Here is a 15865-nt window from a genome sequence, read left to right as displayed (position 1 = left end):
TTGACCCATAAAATCCCCCCAAAATCCAGCTGTGGCCATTCACAGCTGTGCCTTGATACTCAGTGATACATGCTACATGGAGTTTTTGGATCAAAACAAGGTAAGTACGAGATAATATCTCGTTAAAGTCATGGCGTCTGTAATTCTGCTCTCGCGTGCTTTCGGCTCCAGATAGGGTTTTACTGTTTAAAAAAAATTTAACAAAAAAATGCCCTCCTGTTCAAAAATTTTCTTTCCCCAGAAAATTGAGATTTTCAGCTTTCCAATGATGTATCACACATGCATATCGGACAATTTTGAAATGTGGCTAAATTGGGGGTCTCAGAGCCGTATATATTAGGTGTGTGACGGTACACACAAGTCACGGTTTAGTCCATACCTCAGTACAGGGGTCACGATTTGGTACGGGTTCAGTACAACAGGGAAAACAAAACGGCTTTATTTCTCACAGCATTTGAATGTTAAAGTTTCTATACCATTCCTCTCTTATATAGGTGAAATTTTTAAAAAATGTAAAAAGGCTGACCTGTTTTTTGGGAGAATGAAAAAGACAGTTAATTTTAATCAGTTAATATAAACACATTTGATGTGAAAGATGTCATATAATGGATAATGTAATAACGTGTAGAACATGAAAAGTAACATCAGTTACTTTGCCGAGTAACTAATTACTCTTACGTTGAGGTAACTAAGTTACGAACTCATTTACTTTTTGGGAGAAGTAATTTGTAACTGTAACTAATTACTTCTTTAAAGTAAGAGTAACAACACTGGCTACAACCACCGGTGATGAAACACCAAAAATTAGTATAAATAAGTCTATCCAGATGCTTACACCGGAAATCAGAATCAACATAAGTTTCTGCTTAAAACCTTTGAACAATTTGATATTGCTATAGATCAGGGGTTGCTCTGTAAACCCCATGAAACTTTATTCTGTCAGCTTCGACATTTTTTAAACTAGTTTAACTTTCCTTATGTAGGTACAGTGGGGCAAATAGGTATTTAGTCAACCACCAATGAATGACCTAGAGAGAGCTGGGACCACAGTAACAAAGGCTACTATCAGTAACACAATGCGCGGCAGGGACTCAAATCCTGCACTGCCAGACATGTCCCCCCTGCTGAAGCCAGTACACATCCCGGCCCATCTGCGGTTCGCTAGAGAGCATTTGGATGATTCAGAAGAGGACTGGGAGAGTGTGTTATGGCCAGATGAAACCAAAATAGAACTTTTTGGTAGAAACACAGGTTCTCGTGTTTGGAGGAGAAAGAATACTGAATTGCATCCGAAGAACACCATACCCACTGTGAAGCATGGGGTGGAAACATCATGTTTTGGGACTGTTTTTGTTCAAAGGGACCAGGACAACTGATCTGTGTAAAGGAAAGAATGAATGGGGCCATGTATCGAGAGATTTTGAGCACAGCCAGTGCAACAAAGGAGTGGCTTCGTAAGAAGCATTTCAACGTCCTGGAGTGGCCTAGTCAGTGTCCAGATCTCAACCCCATAGAAAGTCTGTGGAGGGAGTTGAAAGTCCGTGTTGCCCAACGACAGCCCCAAAACATCACTGCTCTAGAGGAGATCTGCATGGAGGAATGGGCCAAAATACCAGCAACAGTGTGTGAAAAGCTTGTGAAGAGTTACAGAAAACGTTTGGCCTTCCATTTTTGCCAACAAAGGGTACATAACAAAATATTGAGATGAACTTTTGGTATTGACCAAATACTTATCGTCCACCATGATTTGCAAATATTAAAAAAAAAAATCAAACAATGTGATTTGCTGTTTTTTCCCCCCCACATTCTGTCTCTCATGGTTGAGGTTTACCCATGTTGACGATTACAGGCCTCTCTAATTTTTTCAAGTGGGAGAACCTGCACAATTAGTGGTTGACTAAATACTTATTTGTCCCACTGTATATCAAGTCAAGCTTACTGTTTTGTGGGCTGGTTACTTGAAATTTACAGTTGATATCCAACTATGTAAAGTCACAGTTGCCACTCGGAAAAAAACACTCCAAAAACTTGTGGGTACACCCTGTGTTGTTAAACAATGAATGTGCAGCTGTCAACAATCTACTGTATTTGATTTCAGTTTTTGCATTACCTCTCATCCGTGCTTAGCAGAATCACATTCTCAGTGCCAAAACCTAGAGCAGCACCGGCCTTCTTGATCGAGTAGTGGCTCTGCAGGAACAACACACATCAGGTAAACAATGATGCTTTTATTGACTAAACTACTCAATAAGCCATCAAGGTGAATGGTGCTTTTGAGGCCTAATCACAATTAAGCAATTTGCTCAAGCAGTGGTGAACAAATTAGGGCCCACATTTCACACCTGCTCTTTAAATACAACATACATGTTCGGATGTGAAGAGAACCAGGCGAGGAGCAGCAGACATGCCCTTGGTCTTGACCTCGGGAAAATATTTGTAACGTGCAATCATCACGCTGTACATGTTTGAAATAGCGCCCCCTGTTGAGCAAAAGAGACACTGATGTTTAAATAAAAACTGGCTCATCAAACTGACACAAATCTCAGTTGATGATTGGATATATTTATGAAAACATTAGTTTTATTAACTGGATTTTTGAAGAAATCTTGCTCCAGTTGATGAACTATCACAGCATTCACGCAAAAAGCTACGGATAAAATGTTGTGCGTGCTCACTCTGTCCCCTGTGCCTTAAGTGTGTTACGTAGATGTGTATAGCTTTGGGTTTTTTGTGTGTGTGTTTTTTTTTTTTAGGGCTGTCAAATTTATCGCGGTAACGGGCGATTAAGTTTTTAAATTTAATCACGTTAAAATATTTGATGCATATAACGCACATGCCCTGCTCAAACAGATTAAAATGACAGCACAGTGTCATGTCCACTTGTTACATGTGTTTTTTGGTGTTTTGTAGCCCTCTGCTGGCGCTTGGATGCGACTAATTTTATTTGTTTCAACACCATGAGCATTGTGTAATTATTGACATCAACAATGGGGAGCTACTAGTTTATTTTTTGATTGAAAATTTTACAAACGAAAACATTAAGAGGGGTTTTAATACAAAATTTCTATAACTTGTACTAACATTTACCTTTTAAGAACTACAAGACTTTCTATCCATGGATCGCTTTAACAGAATGTTAATAATGTTGATGCCATCTTGTTGATTTATTGTCTTAATAAACAAATACAGTACTTATGTACAGTATGTTGAATGTATATATCTGATTTTGTGTCTTATCTTTCCATTCCAACAATAATTTATAGAAAAATATGGCATATTTTATACTTGGTTTGAATTGTGATTAATTACGATTAATTCATTTTTAAGCTGTGATTAACTGGATTAAAAATTTTAATCGTTTGACAGCCCTAGTTTTTTTTTTTTTTGCTCTGTACATCTCATCAAAACACAAGAGTGAATAGATTTTCTTGGTTCTTCTGTTACTAACCGGGCGAGAAGAGGCCATCTCCCTCGCCGCCCGGCCAGCCAATCATCTCTCTCATCTTCTTAAGGGTCAGCTGCTCCATTAAAACAAACACTGGCGCGATCTCGTAGGTGAACCTGCCAATCAAGAGGTATAAAATGCTTGCGTTAACAAAGAACGGGGTGTTTCTAAATAATTACCAATCACATGTACAGGAAAAAGGCACAATTTTGTATGCATCACACACAGAGTGATTGGTTTTCCATTTGCTGCTCCATAATTCAATCCGCACAGCGCGAATTGGCGCTTGCGCCGACTGAGCTAATTAAAGTGTGTGATAGGCGTCTTATAGGCATCAAACATTCATATTCAAATGACTTGTGAAATCCCTCAGTAGTTTAATTAAAGCACACAATGCTGTGATGGCTATCTGTCAATCCTTCCGGACTCAGGGACAATTCTGAATGGAGCTGATTTGACAGTTGAGAGAGCTACAGTGTGTGTTGGGGAAAGATAACAGTCTGTGTGTGTGTGTCTGTTTGTCTGTCAGGACCTCCGCATAAGCAGGGAATGCTTTGTGTGTTGGCCCCCCGTGTGAAGGCACCAGTACAAATCGTCTATTTTCATTTAGGAAGTCTATGAATTGTTTATGCAGTTCACGTTTCATAAACAGCTTTATATCCCACTGATTACAAAGATGTTTACAAGTCTTTACTTCCCTTAGAATGCCAGGAAACCCTTTTATTGTATACAGGCGTTAATGACAATAATTGAATAACTGTGTTGCTAAAATTGTCCTGGCATGTAGACAAGCTCTTTTATAGAGTGGCAACACCCTTATAGCTCAGTATATCTTCTGCAAATCAGGGATGTCATTAGTCACCATACTTATAGTGTTGCAGCGCCTTGCACAGTAGCAGCGCCATTGGCGTATGAACGAGTGCGTGACCGTGAACACTTGAAGCGCTTTGTGACCCCTGTCTGTTAAAGGCGCTATATAAGTGGAGTTTGCGTTATTGCTTGCTTAATTGATTTTGGGTTCTCTATCCAAACCCCTCAATAAACTACAATCGGGGGTGAAAGTGGCTAGAATTTCTTGCCGGAACTCCCCGACGTGGCGCCACGGAGCAAGAAATCTTATTAATTAATTTTTTTCCTTTCATTTGTATATGTGTGTGTGGGGGGTGGGGGTCATACCTCTTAAACTACTGAAATGCAAAGAAAACTCTTTTAACACAGCTATTTCTATAACACATACAAAAAATGATTTTCATTCAAAATTGTATTTTTTCAATGATTCACAAAATAAAAGTTAACAAAAACAGCAATAACCCTAACCTCCATCTCCTAATTTTTTATTTTCCCTCATTTCCTCACATACTAAATGCTATATGCTATATTAAAATTGAAGTTAATGTAAACATTCACTTTTTATTTTTTTAATAACAAAGATATAAGTAACATACATTCAGAAAAATAAGTGCAAATGCAGAGTGAAATGGAATACATTTTGAAGATGGCGCAAACATTTGCCACGTTTACATGGAGCCAGATATTCCAATTATAATCGGTTTAGATGTTCAAACCGAATAAATGTGTTCCATATAAACACCTCATTCGGAATGAACAGGCCCAAACCGAATGGAATTTCATTCCGATTCACAGAGGTGGAATATTCCTTTTCCCAAACCGATTAGAAGTAAAATTATATCATGTAAACAGGGAAGCGGAATGGTGTCTGGTTGCGTTCTTTCTGCACATGCTCCGTACTGACATGGTGACGTCATTTGGTGACGTAAGTAATGTAACTTGCAACATGGCTTCCAAGCACAGCGCACCTAATTGGAGTCCGGCGGAAAGATTGTATTTAATTCAAACTTTAAAAGAATTGAATATAATTGCTCGTTTAGACGGGCGTAAAACGAGGAACAGTGAACTATTTTAAAAAGTTCACGAGAGGTTACACGAAGCCGGAATAGACCGGAGCGTTGACCAGATTAGAAACCGGTGGAAAACGCTGACAATCGGCTACTACAAGGCAAAAGAGCAAAACAGCAGAAGCGGATACGACCCCACAAACACAACAAGTGGTTTAAAGTTAAAACAGCAGCACTCTGACGATCGATCTCCATGTTTTGCAACGTGACGCTTTGTTTTGATTAATCTGCGCATGTCAGACGGCAGTTGTCAAACGTCCTTTCGGAATAAAGGCAGACACATGTAAACGCTGGATCGGAATAGATGAAGTGACATGTAAACAGCTGATCTGAAATTTCCATTCGGAATTATTTGAATCGGTATGAATAAAAGTCAGCATGTAAACGTGGCTATTGACTTTTTTTTAAATCATAAGGAAATGAATAAGTAGCCTAAGATAAATGAACAAATTTAAGTCCAAAGTGCACATTGACAGCTAAAATGTTCTGAACCTCCCCATCAGAGCAAATAAAACTGAATATGATAAATAAGCCTCCTCAACTCTTTCGTTGCTCTTAATGATTTGATCCATTTTATGTTGCATTGCCCTTTTTTGTCGCATAAATTTTTTTTTTTTTTGCTGTTCCAGAAAACATGCACATTTGAACCAATCAGAGCTAACTATCGCTGCTGATCACATGTCAGTATGACAGCCAATTGAATGGATAAATGAGTTCAGGCGTTTTGCTTTGCTGCGTGTTTTCGCACAATGACGCGACTCATCATCGTCAAACTCAGATAACTGCAGCAGCTGGGGAAACCTCCATGCCGTCCGTGGAATAAAATCAATAATGAATATTGGTGGAAACGCATTACGCTACACAGGCACTTTATTATGCCTGTTGTTAACACTTGTGTATGTAAATCTGATGTCGGTAGATTGTTTTCTTCTTGGAGATGAAACGCATGTGTGGCAGCTAAGCATTTTTTTTTTACATAGCGTTTTGACAGTTGCCGTCATATTTTCGGAATCAAAGCACCGTGTACCGGAACAGCAATCCGGCCCTGAATCATATACCGGAACTGCGTTCTGTCCCTGAATCTTATACCGGAACTGTGTTCCTGACCGTTCTGGCCCACTTTCACCCCTGACTACAATACATCCAAAACTCCGCCAAAGCTCCGACTTCTCACCTGTAGCTCCTATAAGAATCACATTACCCCCATCCTTCACAAACTGCACTGGCTTCCCATTTCACACAGGATACCGTTCAAAATCATCCCTCTCAAATACAAAGCACTCAATAACTTGGCCCCCTCCTTACCTCACAGACCATCTCTGTTCACCCCCATCATCTAATGGAAACTTTCTTGCTATGCCCCCAAAAACAACACACTGAACTTGCGGGGGGCAGAGCCTATCCTCTCCCTTTTGAACTCACTCCCTAAACCCATCCGCATCTGTTCAGACGTTCCTTCATTCAAAAAAATTGTTAAAAACTCACCTTTTTAAACTTGACTTTTAATTTATAATTCTTTTCTCTATGTTTTGTTCTGATCATGTTGTTTGCTGCTTTTCTTTTCTCTGTTTCAACTGTAAAGCGTCCTTTGGCATCGGTAAAAGCGCTCCCTGAATAAAATGTATTATTTTTAATGAAAATGAATAAATTATAAAGTGGTAAATTGCTCGTAAATTGGGAAAGAATTAGTCGCAAAGGCCTTGTTTAGACTGGCGGCCAAAATCCGTTTTTTAACACTCCAAATTGAAACTGGGTGGCTCTTTTGTAGTCTGAACAGTCACATAGCACAGAATTTTGCGTGACGGATTAAAACCTACGGTGGCCGAGAGGTGTCAGGGGAAATGCAAAGTCCAAACACTTTGCAAAATAGAAAAAGCACGAACCCCAATTGCAAACGCTTTCCAATTGATAAAAAGCACGAAATCAAATTGACACAACACGATCCCCAATTCCTAAAGCGCGATCGCAAATTGGCAAAAGCACGAACCCCAATTGCCACAACATGGCAGCACATGGCTCGCAGCACGAATGCAAATTGCCACAACACAATCAAGCGCGATTGCAAATTGGCAAAAGCAAGAGTGCCAATTGCCACAACACGAACACAAATAGTTTGCAGCACGACCGCAAAAGGCTCGCAAGAAAATTGCAAAGACGATGACCCAGAAGTTAAAAAACAAATAATAATAATAATAAAAAAGACGACAGTTTGTATATTGCTATATGTGCCTTGTGACCATCACTACGGGCCTCCGTAAAGTTGCCCCCCCCCCCCCCCCCATCAGACGCAAATTTATATAAAAATGATGTTAATCGTTTGTGCTGCAACGGTTTTGTAGATACAGGATTATGCTTTTATTGAGATATTAATTACGAGTGGGGACGTCACTCGTAGCTTTTTCCTAGGTTAGCTCCCGCAGCTTACGGAGCGTACCAACTCTCTCAATAACAGAGGGGTGTCCTAACAAGGCTAGCATGAACATAGCCATTTTGCAATAAATTAGGAGGCTTGAGATATTAATTTCGAGTGATGACATCCCTCTAAGCCCCTAATTTACTGCAAAATGTACCCGAATTTGTTTGCGCTACGTTCGTGCTAGCCTTGTTAGGACACCCCTCTGTTTGGCTCGTGCTGCGAGCCATTTGCTGTCGTGTTGTGGCAGTTGGCGTTCGTGCTTTTGCCAATTTGCAATCGCGCTTTAGGAATTGGGGATTGTGTTGTGGCAATTTGCATTCGTGCTGCGAGCCATTTGCTGCCGTGTTGTGGCAATTGGGGTTCGTGCTTTTGCCAATTTGTGATCGCGCTTTAGGAATTGGGGATCGTGTTGTGGCAGTTTACATTCGTGCTTTTTTTCTTTTGCAAAGCGTTTGCAATTGGGGTTCGTGCTTTTTCTATTTGTAAAGTGTTTGGACTTTGCATTTCGCCTGACACCTCTCGGCCACCGTAAAAACCACATACAGGAGGTAGTTTCACATCCAATATGAACAAGATGTGTCTGACCAGCTCAGATGGGTTTTAACTGTCTGTGATGCAGAGGTGGGTAGTAAGGCGTTACATGTACTCCGTTACATTTACTTAGGTAACTTTTCATGAAAAATGTACTTCTAACAGTAGTTTTATTAAGCCATACTTTTTACGTTTACTTGAGTAGATTTGTAGAAAACGCTACTCTTTCTCCGCTACTTTGGGCTACACAAGAGATGTTAAATTTTTCCTCTTTATTTTACACATTAGATTTATTTATTTATTTTACCAGCGAGGCCAAGAGTAACTGTACCAATTTCTCCAATGAGACAACGCAACAACAATAACATGACTCCATTACACCAATCTGACGCAAGCTTGCCGTTCTATGATCATGCCAGCCTGTTCAATCACATGGCATCTTTAAAGCACCCTAAAAAAGGAAGTATTTGACATAGAGCACGGTCCTTAACATAACTCGAAAGCGCGGACTTTAACCTCTCGCCCAGTTTTTATTTAGCACCGATTGACCACCGAAAACCGGAGATATGATTCTTTTAATTTCATAACAGTAATAATGAAGGAACTACAGTATTCACTATTTAAACTAGGAAAGATTTTCTCCACTAGAGGGCACTCATGCTCTTTGGACGAATAATGCTTCATTTCTGTCTTTTTTTTTTTCTCTCGCTGGAATTCAGTGATTTTTTTTTTTCTTTTTTCTTTATTGTATTTCTTTGGCTTACTGTGGTTATGTAATTGGTTATTGTACAGTATCATTATAACAACAGTTCATATAGATAAGTTTGTGCTGAGAGAAAAAAAACACCGTTGTTTAAAAAATCAAACGAAAATAAGCAGTTATTCCCAATGTTAATCATTACTTGAGTATTTTTTTCAATGGATAGTTTTTTACTTGTACTTGAGTACATTTTTGGATGACTAATTTTACTTTTACTTGAGTAGTATTATTTTGAAGTAACACTACTCTTACTTGAGTAAAATTTTTGGAACCTCTCCCCACCTCTTCTGTGATGTCACTCTACGCTGAATGATGCTTTTACTGCCACAGAAACCTGTCAGATCCGGTTTGGAATCAGATATGCTTGCAGTCTGAATAGAGCCTTAAGAAAGACAACTTCGTTCAAAAAACCACTTTCGCATTCTTGATCAAAGACGGATGGCCAAAATCAAAAGCTCCCGTTCACGGTGACACAAAAAATTAGTTCAAAGACTGCAAAGACAATTGGACATTTCCAACGCAGAAAAAGAGTCATCATTAACTCAATGTGAATACTTACAATTATTAAATTTATATTAGGAATTGGACTATAATCCTGTGTTCTCCTAAGACATGTGGCGAGTGATGCATTCAAATGTAATTGGAAATACCTAGACAATATTACAGTACAGTAGTGTGTTTTGTGTAACAATTGTCAATAAAAACAGCCTAAGGGCACCCGATGGCCCATGTGTCTGTGTTGACCACAAAATACAGGCAAATTACAGTGGTACATCGACATACGATCACATCGAAATACAATCGCATCGACAGCCGACGTAAAATTTGACTCGTCATTTGTCTGAACATACTGTACGACATGTTCGAAATACGACGATTTATCACAACGTCGCAGTTTTCCCACAAGACGGACGCACGGCGGATTTTCTTGTGAGAGAAATCAACATGGGTCCCAAGAAGGTTAGTGCAGGCGGTTAAAAAAAAAGACAAGGAAGAAGGAAATGATAGAAAATTATGAATGTGGTGTGTGTGTGCGTGTGTGTGTGTGTGTGTGTGTGTGTGAGTGAACTGGCTCGACAATATGGCCGGTCTACTCCGACCTCCGTTCGCCAGTCTCTATAAGTTAAGGTGACAATAAAAACGCTTTTTTATTTCCCATTTTTTAGTATTACTACTATTGTAACATTGGAAAGGAAATTGCTACCTTAGTTAGGTTTCTAATCATTTATTTTAGAACTTGTGCAACACAACACAGCTACTGTTCGCGGTAGCCAACGACAACAACAATATGAAAAAAAGTAAAAACTTCCCTCTCTCTCTCTCTCTCTCTCTCTCTCTCTCTCTCTCTCTCTCTCTCTCTCTCGCGCTCTCGCTTTCTCGCTCTCACGTCAGTCACTCGGTGTGTTCGGGAACAGCACGCAAAACACAACCGTCACATTAGAACCCAATTCATTACATTATTATTATTACTACATTATTGTTATGATTTACAGTTATAATTTATTTGTTTTGCTATGTGTAATTGCAATTTATTGTAGCAGTTTTTACTAAGGATTGACAGTAGGTTCTTGGGCTGTGGAACAGATTAATCCAATTATAATGTATTCTGATTTCTCTTTACAGGTTCTTTTATTCTCTTAATGAGCTGGGTGACGACACACAATTCAGGAAAAAAAGAAAGCAATAATCACCTAAGATATATATATATATATATATATATATATATATATAACTCATTTGCTACCAAAAACTTATAAATACATTTTATTTTTAATTGTTTCAGTGTCCCAAAGACATATTTATACGTCTTTTACGTTTTTTTTCATAAGAGACATCTCTGGGTTCTGATTCAACTTGGCTCCAAAGCACAACACTGAAAATCCATTTTAAAGCAATAAAACTGGCCACTGGAGGGCAGTAGCGCATTTGGTAAGACCCGCAACCCGATTCAACGGAACGAATGGCCAGGCCGCCGGCGGAAGACGACCGAATGGATGTCCAGGATGCTAGGCGACGGACGACCGAGCAGAACAACCGGGAGGACGCTAGGATGCCAGGTGCTAGACGACCGAGCAGAACGACTGGGACCACTAGTGCAGCGGAAGATGCCGTTGAGTCCGTGCTGCTCGCCGAGCAGAGACAGTCGGCGATGAGGGAAAAGTTTACCCCGGCAGTCGTGGCCAAAACAGCGTCATCTCTCAGTTAGTTATGTGTAAATAAATTTTTACTTTGCTATCAAAAGCTCTATTTGTCTTGTTGTTTATGTTATTTTGTAAAAGGAAAACATTATTCAGATGTTTGGGATGTAACTAAGCAAAAAAAAAAAAGCTGTCTTAAAGTCAAAGTTATGTTTGAAATGTATGCTTTCACAAAAAGCTCAATTTCTCTGTTTTTTTCATCAGAAATTGGAAAATTGCTCAAACTAAGCTATTTTCTAATGCTGATTTCTATAGAATGGAAAAAGATATGAGCTAACTTTTTTTCCTGCTGAAAGAAGAGAGTCTAATCTTTCTTTTGGTGGGTTCCATGTTTATATAGCAATAGAAAAGAAATTTCTGTGGGCCTTGCAAAATCAGTTAAAAATTTAGTAAAACGTCCGGGAGCGAAGGGGGTTGCACCGGTGAAAATGGCTGGGAGTGAATGAGTTAGGGAAAAATAAGAAAAACACTAGCTAGCCAGGACATTCCTGGTCTCGAGTAAAGGTGCCTCGACTTTCCAAATCATAACGTTTATATTTGCCTTAACAATCAGTGGAAAAACCCAGGCGGCACCCTAATGGAAGAAAAAGTCCTTGTAAGCAGTTGATAAACACAGAGTTACAAGAACAAATAATGATTATGTGCAACAATGTGAAATGAACAGATATATGTTCAATTGAATAAATGGAAATATATATCTACAATTCATATAGGAAAATCCCGCTCAACATACGGCCATTTCGACTTACGAACCAGGTCCTTGAATGAATTAAATTTGTATGTAGAGGTACCACTGTATTGGGAATTATCCAATATTGTGGTTGAATGGAAGAATAATATTAGAAGCCTCTGAGACGATGTGTCTACAGAGGTCCAAACGAACTGAAGGTTGTTTAATTGTGTCACACATCTCTTACATCCACTCCAAACCCTCTCTGTAATGAGGCCACTTACGGAACCTCCATTTCCTTTGAAAACATCTTGTCCGCAATTACACTGCATGTTCTGCGGTACGGCAAAAGCTTTGTGTTTTGTGTGTAAGAGGAGGTGAGATAAAGGGTATGCGAAGAAAACAATGAAAGAGGAGGAGGTGATTTACACAACATCGCAAAGAAGGGACATTAAAACTAAAAAGAAAAACAAAAAACAAACATCTCAAAAACCTGGGAAAAGGCAGGGTGGTCAAATGAGACTAAATAACAAGAAAATTACATGATGATGAACATAAATAGAAAGTCATAAGGGAAGACTATAATGTTCTTTTCAAAACAAAGACAGAATAGCCTGTTCTTATATTCATTGTCTTTCATGTACAGTATTTCACAGCAGGCTAGAAACAAGACCTTTTTAAAATTCTCTTTCCTGTGAGTCATTTCACGCCATAATGACAATAATGATGATGATTATCACAATCAGAAACAATCATTGGTCTTTTGTGGGTGAAAATTACCCTTCAGTCACCTGCCTCTCTCCGGGGAAAGCCCCTAAATGCCCTTATTATCATCATCAAGGGCACTTTTTGTGTGTATGAGTCTCATTCAATGTGTGTCTTTTATGTGACTAACCCCGTGACACACGGCTTCCTTCTTCCCCTCTGTGACGTGCAGCATCGCCGACTCCGACCGTGTCCGTAGGGGACAATGCCGCCTGAACGAGCGCTCCTCAGGGAGCAGCAGCAGCCACTTTCCACAGTGTGGCATGGCTTTATGTGGCGCCTGGGGACATTGTGTGACAGTGTGGGGCCCAGCTGGCCTGTCTGCTAAAACCAGCTCACAATGAGCCTGCAGTCAATGGACTGGAAACCCTTACTGATGTATCTGGGACAGACAGAGCTGGTGTGTATGTGTGCGGGTGTAAAAACTGGTGTTATAATGAAAGTGTGCAAAAGCCTCAGTGTGAATGTGTAGTCTTTGAAAACCGACTAATGTCAAGAAGGGGGTGGTTTCATGACTAATGTTTTGAGAAATTGGATACATTAAGTGTCTCAATCTGTGTTGATTATCTACAATGATCTTTTTTTCTTGAGCCAAGTGAGTAAAATAAATGACCACTGAAATATTCCGAATACGTTGTGCTGCTCATCTTATGAAGAATTATATGGCCATTGTACTTCTGTCCCAGAGCACACATAAATATTTCTTTAGTACAGTAGTTCTTAAGCATTTTCCAGCATGTACCACCTCAAAAAGTACTTTGTTCTACAAGCAGAGGTTGGTAGAGTAGGCAAAAATTTTACTCAAGTAAGAGTAGCGTTACTTCTAAATAATATTACTCAAGTCAAATTATAAAGTAGTCATCCAAAATATTTACACAAGTTGAAGTTAAAAGTATTCGGTAAAAAGGATACTCAAGTAATGAGTAACTGCTTCCAATGTCTAATTTTTTTAGGGTTGTCAAACGATTACAATTTTTAATCGAGTTAATCACAGCTGAAAAATTAATTAATCGTAATTAATCGCTATTCAAACCATCTCTAAAATATGCCATATTTTTCCGTAAATTATTGTTGGAATGGAAAGATAAGACATAAAACGGATATATACATTCAATATACTGTACATAAGTACTGTATTTGTTTATTATAATAACAAATCCACAAGATGGCATTAACATTATTAACATTCTTTCTGTTAAAAGGATCCACAAGAAAGACTTGTAGTTCTTAAAAGATAAATGTTAGTACAAGTTATGCTAATTTTATATTAAAACCCCTCTTAATGTTTTCGTTTTAATAAAATCTGTAAAATTTTCAATCAAAAAACAAACAAGATACACTAAATACACCACAAGGTGTAAATGGCGAGTTTTAAATTAACCTAGAAATCAAGCCAAAAAGTGTGTTTATTCCCTCGACTGACGCCGTAGTTTCCTGTTTACTGGTCCATCCATTGTAATTCACGTCATTTGAGTGCTGGCTTCACAATGTACTTGACCTCTGTTAGTTTGTGTATTGTGAATTAATATTGTCATCCAGTGTATTTGTTGAACTAAATGAAATGTTTGAATAGCGTTTGACCAAAGTGTAAGTTTTACAGTGGGGCAAATAAGTATTTAGTCAACCACTAATTGTGCAAGTTCTCCCACTTAAAAATATTAGTGAGGCCTGTAATTGTCAACATGGGTAAACCTCAACCATGAGAGACAGAATGTGGACCCCCCCCCCCCCCAGAAAATCACATTGTTTTATTTTTAAAACAATTATTTCCAAATTAGAGTGGAAAATAAGTATTTGGTCACCCACAAACAAGCAAGATTTCTGGCTGTCAAAGAGGTCTAACTTCTAACGAAGTCTAACGACGTCTAACGAGGCTCCACTCGTTACCTGTATTAATGGCACCTGTTTTAACTCATTATCTTTATAAAAGACACCTGTCCACAAACTCAGTCAGTCAAACTCCAAACTCCACTATGGCCAAGACCAAAGAGCTGTCGAAGGCAGAGGTTGCGCTAGACTTTTTAGTTGTCTGTCATTTTGACTGACAGGGTCATAAAAATCCGGTCATAATCTATTTTTACCCGTCACTTAAATTTTTAAAATGATAATAATGACATTGTGGTGACCCTTTGTTTGGCATAATTCACCTTCCGTACTTGTGTGTCCATTTGGCCGAGCGCGTTACCGGCTACGACACAGTCACGTGACAGAGACACTTAAGAGCCGCGCGCGTTCCGGCTTGAATATGAATAGAGAGTTCACAGAAAGCTGCAGAGCTACAGCGGCTGGACACAGCAATTTGAGCTAACAAGACTTTTAACATTGCATACCGCTTCAACATATTCAATAGTATTTAGTTTTCATTCAGTTTAAATTAATATTCTGTCCGAACAAGCTTAACAGAGAATCCACACCGTGCCATCACACATCAAGCAGATGAATATGTAACTTTTTCTCCGCAGTGACAAAAACAGCTGACTGTGGCCCCAGTAGGTAGGCTACATATGGAACAATGAAATTAACAGTTCACCTGGTGTGGCCTGAACATAGTCTCACACCTTCCTCCTTGTGCGCATGGACTTGAATTGCGTGCCCGCTTGTGCAGTCCCTCTTTTTTCACCTCTTTTGTCAACACCATCGTTGTTTTGGGGCTTTTTGAAGAAACTTCGGACACTCTGTTGCCTTGACATTTTTCCGAGTAAGGCCAACAACGTCATGCATCAAGAGAGACAATAGCTAATTAATATGCTCACTTGCCACCCTGTGGTCTGGGGTGTGAATTGCAACCTGTCAAAATGACAGATGGACTTCAGTTTTTTCCGTCACCGTTTTAAAAAATCGGTCAACGACGGAAAATATTCGGTTAAAGCGACCCCTGGCCGAAGGACACCAGAGACAAAATTGTACACCTGTACCAGACTGGGAAGACTGAATCTGCAATAGGTAAAAGGCTTGGTGCAAAGAAATCAACTGTGGGAGCAATTACTACAAAATGGAAGACATACAAGACTACTCATAATCTACCTCGATCTGGGGCTCCATGCAAGATCTCACCCCGTGGCATCAAAATGATAACAAGAACTGTGAGCAAAAATCCCAGAACCTAGTGAATGACCTAGAGAGAGCTGGGACCACATTAACAAAGGCTTCTATCACAATGCGCC

At 39.3% G+C, this 15865-nt stretch overlaps 1 protein-coding gene across 2 annotated transcripts in view; it reads right to left on the bottom strand.

Annotated features, from left to right (window-relative positions):
- Nucleotides 1-15865, bottom strand: part of gad1b (glutamate decarboxylase 1b) — a 43478-nt gene that overhangs the window by 13308 nt on the left and 14305 nt on the right. For both annotated transcript variants that reach the window (XM_057857231.1, XM_057857232.1), the window contains 3 exons: nt 3449-3561; nt 2365-2480; nt 2111-2190 (listed from right to left, as the gene is read on the bottom strand). In XM_057857231.1, coding sequence (XP_057713214.1) covers nt 2111-2190; nt 2365-2480; nt 3449-3561 — 309 coding nt within the window. The remainder of the gene's footprint in view (nt 1-2110; nt 2191-2364; nt 2481-3448; nt 3562-15865) is intronic.

The sequence above is a fragment of the Corythoichthys intestinalis genome, chromosome 14, assembly GCF_030265065.1.
Source record: "Corythoichthys intestinalis isolate RoL2023-P3 chromosome 14, ASM3026506v1, whole genome shotgun sequence".
NCBI classification, from domain to species: domain Eukaryota; kingdom Metazoa; phylum Chordata; class Actinopteri; order Syngnathiformes; family Syngnathidae; genus Corythoichthys; species Corythoichthys intestinalis.
Note: the sequence above shows the minus strand (reverse complement) of the source record. Positions and strands in the feature narration are given on the sequence as shown.